General features: G+C 47.7%; 1 protein-coding gene across 1 annotated transcript in view; it reads right to left on the bottom strand.

The window, feature by feature from the left end:
• Window positions 1-8,204: 8,204 nt before the first annotated feature.
• LOC144139727 (ATP-binding cassette sub-family C member 2-like) overlaps window positions 8,205-11,647 on the bottom strand; it is a 115,252-nt gene continuing 111,809 nt past the window's right edge. The window contains exons 18-19 of the mRNA XM_077672010.1: window positions 11,000-11,194; window positions 8,205-8,818 (exon numbers count right to left, since the gene is read on the bottom strand). Of these exons, the coding sequence (XP_077528136.1) occupies window positions 8,668-8,818; window positions 11,000-11,194 (346 nt within the window). The 3' untranslated portion in view covers window positions 8,205-8,667. The remainder of the gene's footprint in view (window positions 8,819-10,999; window positions 11,195-11,647) is intronic.

The following is an 11,647-nucleotide window of genomic DNA, read 5'->3' as shown; positions in this document are numbered from 1 at the left end:
CCTATTCTGTGCGTCTGCAAAGTTTTTACGCTGAAAAGCTTCGCAAAGTGGCATAAAAAAATACTTTTGTCAGGCGCGGTGACAAACTATCAGCGCAAAAGGGCGAAAAAACGGCAATTTTCGGAGCGCTCGATCTCCGCAACGGTGCCACCGGGCGCGGCCATTTTGATATGGTTAGATCGGCCGAGCGATAGTCTTTCCGGTTCCGCTCGTCTCTTTTATCTTCGTTCATTCACAAACGCACAAACGGCAGAAAAGAAACGACGCACAAACGAAGCTAGAAATAGATGCTGAAGCGCTATTGGTCCTCTGGTCGGGGCGCAGATCGACGACCCTCCTGATTGGATGTCGCGGGCGCAACGCAAGATGGCGGCCGCCTGAGCTGCGTAGCGAGCGGATTGAGTTCATTTTCGCCGCTTCGCTCGGCCGAGTTTCTGTTCAATCTGTGGTATTCAACACGGACGTTATCGCGATGGGAATGCCAGAGATAACGAGCCAGATTACGGGAAGTTGTGTGGCTCGAAAGGCGGAGGTCATCGAACGCTTCGTGGTGCGCGTGACTCTACCGTCGCCAGACCCCGGAGGGTGACGCGGTGTGCGCGCTTGCGATAGCGGTTCGTGAAGTGAACTTTTAGTCGGATTTGCGATGTGTACACGCTTAGTTATTGTTGTGTTTTGACTGTGGGCTCGCTAGCCTTGAGAAAGAAACGGTCGACGCGTCAAACGCTGCGGCGCGCACGGCATAGCCGACGCGCATTGGAGCATCACATGACTGGGCAACCGGTTACGATTGAACGCCAGTAGTTGTAATTAATGCCTGCGACGTTAGTTTTAATCTTAAAAGCGACCTTACCAGCCATATCAGGTATAATCAAAGCTCGATATGTCGCGGTAAGCGTGCGCTGCGATGCGCGCGAGCCATATCGCCTTTATTGCGCAACGTTTCCCGTGCACTTGTAATTTTCATGCAAACAGGTTTGAGTTAGTAATATAGGAATAAAAATATGCTCTCTGCGTTAAAAATGTACGTTACTGTGGCAGCATTTAACAGTGATTTTTTTAGGGAAATTATTGATACCATTGCTCAGGGCATACTGGCTGTGCTGCGAGAAATATTGGATGCCTTGAATGTCAAAAGTAGTAAAAAAAAAATATGCTCTTGCATTGAAGTTGGGAGTTATGCAGAATACTCTACCAAGCTTCAAAGTAGCTCATTTTCAACCTTGTGGTATGCAAACTTTTGGCAATGAACACCTGCACTATGAGTACTAAGTTGCTGTGCCAGGCAAGATAAAACATGAAAAAAAAGCCAAAAATGTTCAAATTTAAGTTAAAAAAATGCTTAACTTGTTGCCATGGTGACAACACTGCAAAAGGAGGTTGTCCAGTGCGATACAGCCAACCAACTAACCTACTTTGCATTGAAAGCCCATTGAAACCCATCTCCCCTCCGTTTGGTTTGCAAAGGGGGGTATGTACTCTTCACGGAGGAGCTGAAAATGATGTTTTCTGGAAAGAGAAAGGCTGAAAAGGCACTCCAATTTCAAGGCAAGGCCTTCCAGAAGCCCCATGTTCAAAAGGACATGAAAGGCTACAACCGTGACGACTTTTGATACGTGAAACCTATGTTGCAACTTCGGAAGCCGTTTTCTCAAAACAGTTTTTTTTGCCACCTGTGTCGCTTGTCCCAGGGATTTCTTCGTGACTGCTGGGTCTATTTTGATTCCGTTTCTTGCATTACATTCCTTGATGAACTGTTCAGGTCGTGACACTTTTAGTTTTCCAGATTTGTTTTTTGTGATTTTTTTATTCAAATAATCGTTCACAGTTGACATGCCTGTTGCACATTAACCTCTAAAAAAATGAAAACTAAAAAACATTGTGTTGTAAAAAAAAAATTCTAAAACTGTCACGACCTCGCCCATTCATTTGGGAATGCAAAGCACTTCGAACAAGTTTTCTATCGTGTTTTATAAGCCGCTCAAGCTCGGTACAAGCGGAACAGAAAGAAAATTTCATACATAAAAAAGTTATCAAAATATTAACTTCAAATTTTTATGGTGTTATCACAGAAGCATTTCCAGTTGCTGTGCCAATTTTCATCAAAATCCACAAAGAAATAAAAAAGTTGATTTTGAAAGCCACGTCCCCCCTTAACACGAAAGTGTTTTATTCCGGGATACACGAAGATTTCACTGACGTCATATCCGTCATGGAAATGACGCCGGTGCAATGAAGCAAACGGCCTGTAAAGGGTGCACCCCTGCACACAGGGTCTTCTTGCGCGAAGCAACCTTTTAGTACTAAAGAGTATGTTATACTTAGCGTTGTTTGTTTTTGGGTTTTATATTTTAACACGAAAGTGTTTTATGCAGGGATATCTGTCACGGAAATGACGCCAGTACACCTTTACCGAAGCGACCCGCCAGCAGGACGTCTCATCATGCTCCTTTTGCTGTAGATTTTGCCACACATTTCACTTTAATGTTTTACCTATTCCTATGACAGAGGAATCAACCACATTTTTTTTTGGTCTTGCCTGCCTATCAAGTTGGGAACATAGTGGTGTGGGTAGTAACTAAGATTGAAATTCCAATGATGCTTGTTACTTTCAAGGTGTTTAAACATCATGGGCTTTACAGAAAGCTGTTTTAAAGAAATTCTTTCTTAATTCAGTTCGTTTCCTTATCAATGTTGGCAGATAAAAGGGCCCATCTGAAGATGTGATAGTGCAAAAACAGTCCATTCTGACTGGGAGGTCGCGCCCCTTACTTTAAGTACTAGATTTTCAGTTGACTCCCATTAATACAAAGTCTACGGAGATAACAAAGCACTTCGAATTAACCAAACTTCCAAATAAGAAAACAAAAACGGCATTCTTAAGTCCTCACTGTGTCTCCCTTCTTGATTTTGTTCAGAATCTCAACTTTCGTCACCAAGTCGAGCTTACGAGGAGGGTTGCCGTGGTAGGTGAGACTTACTGCTGAAATCGAGCCCCAAGTGCCCACCACACAAACCGCTCAGATGGCCTGTGCTTAACTAGGAAGCTTAAGGACCTCGAAAGAGAGAGATGCACACAGTGGTGCGAGTGTCAACTGGCCTGCGTTTTATGAACTGTGCACTGCCTTAGTTGCTATGGTGCCAATATCAATACAGAACATGGTGGGGTTTTCCAAAATTCTAAGTATTATCGAGAGAAAGAGAGAAGAAACTTTAATGAGCTAAAATAAATTGTGGGGTGGCTTCCTAGTCCGGAAGTCCGTGGGCTGTCCTGGCTCTGTCCGCTCGGTCAACCATGATCATCTGGTCGTAGAGGCTCGAGCTGGACAACATGCTCTCCCACTGCTCACGGGAAGGGTTGGGAATGGGGGGAAGGTCGGGGTTCCGGTCGCACTCCCAGACGATGTGGTAAAGGGTGCCTGAATTGCCGCAAAAAGCACACTCCGGGGAGTATTGTGTGGGGAATAGATGATCTAATCGTACTGGATTGGGAAACGTGTTTGTTTGAATTCGTCGTAATGTGTTTTCCTGCATTTTAGACAAGCTGCGTTGGGCGGGGGGGGGGAAAAGGTCCTTCTACCTAATCTATAATATTCGGTTATTTCCTGGAAAGTCTCAATCGGCGTTGGACTCTGCTCCTCCTCTGGGGCCCGGTTGGTGAGAGCGCGGGCCAATGCATGGGCTGTGTCATTGCCCGGGAGATCGAGAAATTGCTGTCACTTCGATGCTTTTTATTTAAAGTAACTTTCACTCACCCGTTCTAATTGGTTTTAGCTTCGAATTATTGAGCGTTTTTTTTTTTTCCATTGGATTGCATGTAAAATTGCCTTGACCGGCACGTCGCTTCTAATTAACCGAAAATTCCTAACTGACTGAGTTGAGTCATCAGCAGCCAATTTTATACAGTAGCCGAACGATTTGTTAGACCTGGAGGGGAACGAAAAATAGTCCGAATAAAACAGCCCTCCGAAAAATCTGCCAGTCATTACACCTATGAGACAACTGGTGGTTGCCCGGGAAAGTCCGAAATATCCAGCAAGTCAGAATTTTTGGAGTCCGAAAAAAACGGTCGGCTACTGTATATCCTGTACGCGTACGTATATATGGACTTGTGTAACTAAAGTTTACCTTAGTGGGTTATTTCTGTCGGTCCATCATTAAACGGCTCATGAACACAATACAGCTTTGTTTATAACAAAAAAAAAAAACTAGCCCTTGGTAACTCAGCTCCTTTCCAGCCACGAAAGACATGATGAATAGTTTTCAAATTTCGCGCTACAGTGACGTAGTATGGGCCAGCACTAAGGACTTGGTTATCAGTGTGGGGCTGCACGTCAGCGTATGAGTGATATGGTCAAACGGGGCTCATCACTGCAGCCGGATGTTACTCCGCGCGGCGCAAGTAGTGCGTTACTGGGAATGTTTTGAACATGGCACGAGCCGTTCCCGTGATTTTTTTTTTGACGTAGTACGCTTGTAAACTACTGCAGTGACGACAAACAAAATACGTGAGGAAGGCAGACGATATCACGCATTCGTAGCAATCTCCTTTTGAAAACGCGCGCGCCTTTCGACATCCGGGTCCGTCGCTTAGGCGGAGTGATACCGTACATCAGCCATTGCCGTTCTAAACTTGTTCCCGAGTATAATTGATTGATCGATTGTGGGGTTTAACGCGCCGACGCTACACACGCGATGAGGTGCGCCGTAGTGGAGGTCTCCGGAATAATTTTGACCGCCAGGAGATTTTTAACGTGCGCCGAAATCTCGAACACACGGGCGTTTTTGCCTTTCGCCTCCATCAGAAAAGCGGCCGCCGTGGCCGAGAATTGAACTCGCGAACTCGTGCTCAGCAAGTTCCCGAGTATAGAGGCCCCACTACAATAACCCAGTCACCTTTCTTGGTGGTGGCTTAGTTCCGCAGTCACCAATTGCATAAGCGAGATTGTGTGACGTCACGGCAAAATCACCGGAAAATGGCTGGAGAGTGGCCACTGCTTCAATTGTTTTCGTTAATATCTGGATTATGTGTTGATAAAATTGGTATCACTATTATCAGGACAAAGCGAACCAAACTTCTATTTTGTCTGAAGCACCAAACATTTGTAATTTACGGCTTCGTGGGTAGAGTCTCTACAAATTCTTTCCAGAACCGCCTCTGCTGCAAATACGGACATTCGATCATTTTGAAAGAAGCGCTGGAGGGGCGCTTCCATTTTTGACGTAGTGTACGTTTATTGCTGCGAGTGTGGATTATAGGCTACGTTATGTACAGGTGCCGTCATAAGCATAGAGTTTCTTAGTAAGTATACTGTAAGAAACTCTATGGTCAGAAGTAACTGGAGCACCGGAGATGTGGCCGAACCGCATAGGAGCGCCGTGTAGCTGCACCGGCGGTAAACGAAAGGAGCAGAACACGCATGCGCGTCTGCCGACGGTGATAGCCCCTCTACCATCTCAACCCACTTCTTTTCACGCGGCTTCGAGCACTATTCGCAGCTCGATGTGGGTCTGATAGGTGGGTCTGATGGCAGACCCACCTAAAAATAGTAAAAAAGAAAAATTGTCACTTCAGATCCCTGCGCTTGCGACGCTCCTCAGCAGATCGCGTGCGCTGAAAGTGTGTGAGCGACGCTGCCAGATACCGCCTCTGCTATCAGCGCCATCACCGAGACCAGTATGCTGCGAATAGTGCTCGAAGCATAGAGATAATATACTGACTGCTCGAAGCCGCGTTAAAAGAAGTGGGTTGAGAAGTGTAGAGGGGCTATCACCGTCGGCAGGCGCGCATGCGTGTTCTGCTCCTTTCGTTTACCGTTGGTGCAGCTACACGGCGCTCCTATGCGGTTCGGTCTAAGGAGACCTTAGTTCGGTCACAGCTCCCGTGCTCCAATTACTTCTGACGGCACCTGTACAATGCCTGGCCAGCCATTTCAAATGTCCACTGTTCACAAAGTTTTACCACCAACCTCGCGACAGGAGCAATGTTTCTTCATCACCGGATGTACGTACGTACCTCATAGGTGCTTGGTTTCAAAGTTTGGTCAAAACAAAAATTTAGTTATAAAAATCTGTTCAACTTCTAGTGGGGGAAAAGTGATGTGGAGGGCTCGTAGCAGGTATACTCCTGAGCTCGCATTTCGTGCTCAACTTATATGCATGGTTCTATTTCCATCACAAGTCTGTCGCCATCTTGCCAAGGCTTGTCAGAACTCTAGAATGAATGCAATATTACTACCTGTAAGGTTTACTGAAAGTGCAAGGTTGCTGAGATACTGTGGCTCAATTTGTCCCCTTTGCTGGAGTAAAAAGAGAAAGGGCTGCAACGATTCGAAAACATTCGTTCATAAAGCCCGAAGACTTTGTGTGCCACTTCAAACAAAAAGTAAATTTTCCGAGTAAACCTTTCCATCTAACCATTATGTTGTGAAACAAGCAATACATACAAGGCTGTCAAAGTGGCTGATGTAGGTGTGTATCTGCTGAAAAGAAACTTTCCATCCTGCCGTTGGCAGAAGGCTGTAGTAAAAATAGGGTATCCTTTTTTGCAACGGTTGCACTATAGCTGTGCATTGACATTGGGGGTTTACCCGCAGCATAGTTAAAGGGAATGTCTAGCATTTAAAGCGAAGCTTATTACTTTAGGTACAAGCCCAGGAAAGAACTGCTAGCGTCCCTCTGACCTTCAAGATCAGCCAAGGTCAAGCAAGCGCTTAGGGTGGTTTTGCGGCACCGACGGAAGCGCCACCGACCGCGCTTCGGCAACCGACCGAACAAATTCGTGGTGCCGATGGAAGAGCCACCGACCACGCTTCGGTCGCTGGGTGAGGCCTTGCGAGAACCGCGCCTCTCGCAAGACCTTTGAAGTACTTTGTAAAACACTTTGTGAGAGATCTAATTCAGAAGGGTGCAATCGAAGCTTCACATAACATCGATTTTCACTTATGCGTGGGATTCGTCATTTTTTTGTCCCCCCATCGCCGTGGGTATGGAATTTAAAAACATTCTTTGCGATTTTTTTGCGCTACAGGCAACCTTAATTTTTTACACCAACAGTTGCACATACACGACCACTGGAAGCATACAGTGCATGCTAGGACGTCTTGAAATAGCCCAAAACCTAAACCTTGACCTTCACAAAACATTCGGTGCAGGCATATGTGCTTTCCTTAAGATATTATGCGCTTGGCACCACCATTGCTTTTTATTTTTTGTTTAGAAAGCTAACGCCCTAGTTACCGTGTTTCTTGCAGTATTTTAGCACGAAACAATAAGAAATGTAACCTCCCATTGCCCCTGAAAAGATTAAAAACCCACGAAAGAGGGAGTAAAGAAAATCAGAGCTAGCAATGTCACAAGATTCCTAACTCCTTTGGTATCTTAGCTAGATTTTGCTGCAGGATACTGCAAATATTGCTGCGAGTATTGTGTCATTTACTTAGAGGGCACAAACAGACTGATTAGGTCGGTTAGGTATATTGTGTCTGCACTTATTTCACAGTTGCCAAATGATGTACTGGCTGCACATTATCTTCCGTTAACTTGTAGATTCGTGATGGGGCTGTTGGCGTCTCTTGTCGTCGTAATCGTCGTCTCATGTAGTCACTGTACTAAAACACCGGGAAACTCGTCTACGGCTCGCGCTACAGAGATTCGTGCTTCAAAGACAAGAGACTTTTACAGCAAAGCTGTACACCTCTACCCCACAACGGTTTCATCTCCGTAGGCAAAACGCCAAGGTGCCAAGAATACGCTTACACACTGCATGCTTCGCCCCTACCCAGGTTTCACGTTAGTGGAGATGGCAGGGGATTTTTTTACGCAGCATTGAACCCTGAATGCTACACAAAAAATGCAAACCTACGAAAGCATGATCAATTTTAATCACATATCTTCGACTAAAATGATGTGAGGCGTAACAAGCCTAGGTGACTGTTTCAACATGTCAGTCTCCGTGACAGCAGGTGCACCACCACTGGTAGCATTAATGGACCCAAAAAGTACATATCAGACCTCCTCTTTTCCGAAGTCCAGCCTCCTCGCAGGAATAGGACGCTGTCTTCAATTCTATGGCGGTAACTTTCGGTAATCGAACCCCGAACCACAGCTCAGTTGCGACGTTTCAAAGTGCAGCCGTACGTGTGAAAAGAATTGTGTTGGAGGTCATTCCCAATACACGACTTGGAAAAAAAAGGCTTGGGTGTGCGTAGCGAGAGGTGCGGTTAATGTTATTGTTTAGCTTGGTTCTCTGCACTGTTACGACGTTCTCGAGGCGTGCGGTTCGTTCTTCCTCCGTTGTCTTCGGCTCGCTGCCTCCTCTTGGTTTCGTTCCGACGACGAAGCCTGGCTTCTTTCTGTCTCTCCGACTCACTTTCCATATCTGTCGACGAATCCCACCGAGCCGCCCCTTCTACATATACGATGCAACGCCGGCTCCTCTTCTGTTGTTGCAACGCGGTTTCACCAGTTTCACCGGATCCTCCTCTGACGTCATGCCAGATGGCGCGGCAAGCGGCGCTGCCAGCTGCGGCGGTTGCTAGGCAACCGCTCAGCTCGCGGCGCGGCCACCGGCCACAGCGGAACGGCGAGAATACGGCCATTGTAGCTCTCGCTACAAAAGTTCAGAGCTACTCGTTTAAGGTGATTTGTCCAGAGCAGCACTTGGCTTCAGGCGTGGCTGGAACGGAAGCCATTTCGTGTAGCTGAGAGGTCGATTCCGGCCGCCTGCGCCATTGCCCGGAAAGCAGAGTCAGTGTTGGCGGCGAGCTCTGCCACTGTGCCAAACTCGGCGACTCTTCCTTCACTCATCACGAGAATCCTGTAAAGACGAGATAACAGATATTCGGAAAATTTAGGGGTTGTTTAAATCAACCGTATCGATTACTAAAGTAGTAGAGAGAGCCCAAGCTCTCCACTTCTGGGCGAATAAAATTCTCTCTCTCTCTCTCCTCTCTCTCTCCTCTCAATTTCTCTCTATCTCTCTCTATCTTTTTTCCTCTCTCTCTTTCTCTCTCCTCTAGCAACCTACTAATTATTAGAAGACCCCTAAGCCAGCCACAAAAGCTGTTTCCATTGCAAATTCTTTAAAGTGTAAACAGATTTTTATCAGTCTCGATTTAACTGACGGGGGCTCCAGCGTTGCCCCACGCATCGAAATAGGCCCGGCATCTCCTCTTGCGGTGTCCATTACAGATACACCAAGGCTGTAGATTCATTCTAAATAGTGATATAATGCAGTACAAGTGCATTGGTTAAACTATGAGGACAAGTAGACTCGGACAAATTCACTTTGCTGCGTGTTGCTACAGAAGAAACGCGGATACGAGGGCATAAAATCAAAACGCGCCCCCCACGCACTCTGTACAGATGGTTCACCAGCGAGGCTGTAACGTGGGGCCGGTGTCTGCCACTCCGCTCACGCCGCCCCTGTCCGCCTTTGCCGCTTGAGCTGTGGTCCACTCAGCTCGCTGCGCGTGCGCTCTGCTGTCTTCTTCGCTCCCTCCGATGAGCCGTTTCATCGTGTCGGCTAGCGTCACTAAATAAAGGCTTTTAGAGCATCGGCACTCTTTTCTCTCATGTTATGTGCCGCCAGGATTTTCATTGGTCGGTTGGCACCACGTGATATTTTTTCACATATGGGCGCAGCCATTTTGTTTCTAAGCGCTTCTCTCTCTCTCTCTCTCTCTCTCTCTCTCTCTCTGCTGCGCGTACGCTAGAGCGGCCGGTCACACTCTGCCCGTCACAACCGGCGGCGGTTTCGTTGGGGGAGATGGCAACACTGCGAGCCGGAAACAAAATGGCCTCCAGACGCTTCCGGGTGCACGAAGTGGCGGTACTCTTCAGCGTAGCTTATTTAGTGACGCTAGTGTCGGCAGATGTGAGAGCGTAGCTGTACGTCATCTGTAAACTCGGCCAATCTCTCTCCCGTTACTTCCAGCTCCTCTCCAACGTGGGTTTTTTCTCGCATGCACATGGGGTTGCGCCGGAAGTTTTTTGCGTACACAGGACCGCCGGATTTTCCTTTCGCCTAGCCATTGAAGGCTTCGCTTTAAACACGCGCCACTTTTCGGTGGAGCACTCGTCAGTGGAACAGCTTTGAAACGACAACGTTGCTCTTGTCGGCAATCACCCCAAAGTACCGTGCTATTTCATCCTTGAAAAACGAAGGGCAGAAGGACAGAAGCAGTGGATGTTGGTGACAAGAGCTTTGATAATCTGTTACGCGACACTGCTGCGAGGCGCTTGACGCACAAATAAGCAAATAGAGCGAAAGATTAAGGCGGCAGCAATGGTTGCATTCCCCAATATGGCGGTTTTTGTATTCCCAATGGCAGTCAATGACAGTGTTCGTTGACCCACCTATAGCAAAATTTCAGATTTTGGGGACGTGACGCGCCACACCTGGGCTGTGAGGTGTGCCACAGTGCTCCGGATTGATTTAGACCAGGGGTATGCAACCTGCGGCCCGCATGCGACCCGCGAGGCAGTATTATGCGTCCCCCAGCACGTTGTCGGTACCCCCACCCCCTCCCCCTGTCACTTTCTATTTGAAGGCCGACACGTCGACCTCAAATGGGGTTGTACTGGAGCCAAGAACAGAATTGATCACTTCCAGTTGGCATTGTCCGCCATCTTCACACGTAGCCAGATTATAGTCACTTATTGTCAAACGTTATTTTTAATTCGCGAACTTTTTTCTCCTTGCCTGCAAATAACACCTTCCTCCCACCCCCCGATTTTCAGTTCGGTCCAGTGCCGTGTCGGCTTCATGCAACGCGGCCCTCCACTTCAAAAGGTTGCCTACCCCTGATGTAGACCATCTGGGGGGGGAAGGGGGGGGGGAATCTTTAGAGTGCGCCGAAATCTCAACACACGGGCGTTTTCGCTTTTCACTTCTATCAGAAAAGCGGCCGCCGCGGCCGGGATCGAACCCACGTCCTTGGGCGGAGCAGCACAACGCCTGAGCCACTGAGCCGCGCACCGCAGCGGGTTGACCCACCTGTCGCAGTCAAGAACGGTGTTGAGCCTGTGGGCGATGGTGAGCACCGTGCACGAGGCGAAACACTCCTTCAGGGTGCACTGTATGAGCCGGTCTGTGTCTCCATCCATGCGGGACGTGGCCTCGTCCAGAAGGAGCACCCTTGGAGACCGCAGCAGAGCACGGGCAAGGCACACGAGTTGGCGCTGGCCAGCACTGCACCCGACAGACAGTGTTAAAATGGTGGTCTACCCCTTTGATGCCAGCAGGTTCGAAACTTTAAATATCGAAGTGAATGACTCTATTCGAAAACCCGGATTTCTTTCCAAGTATTTCAAAGTTCGAAAACGCAAAGAAGCAGTCATAATTCAGTGGCCTCCGGTACACTAAATTATGGTTTGTTGAAAGGATGAGCGCCCTTCCATTTTGTGAAGATGGGTGACCTGCGAAGCGGGACACAGTCGACGGAGTGCACGAAACAAACCGCGTTTGTTTGTTATTTGCGATTGAGCATATTTTCCAGCCATTTAGCTGAATGAAACTGGGAAGGACTCCAGCTTTACTCCACTCGAACGAACATGTGGTTGTCTGTTTCCTTCCCGCGTCGGAGGCATCGTACTGTCTGTGTAGCACACGCGCACCCAATCTTTGACCAGTGAAGACACCAGA

Source organism: Haemaphysalis longicornis, unplaced genomic scaffold (assembly GCF_048455015.1).
Source record: "Haemaphysalis longicornis isolate Haplotype H1 unplaced genomic scaffold, Haemaphysalis longicornis Haplotype H1 scaffold_5, whole genome shotgun sequence".
Taxonomy (NCBI): Eukaryota; Metazoa; Arthropoda; class Arachnida; order Ixodida; family Ixodidae; genus Haemaphysalis; species Haemaphysalis longicornis.
This window is presented reverse-complemented; position numbering and strand designations above follow the sequence as displayed.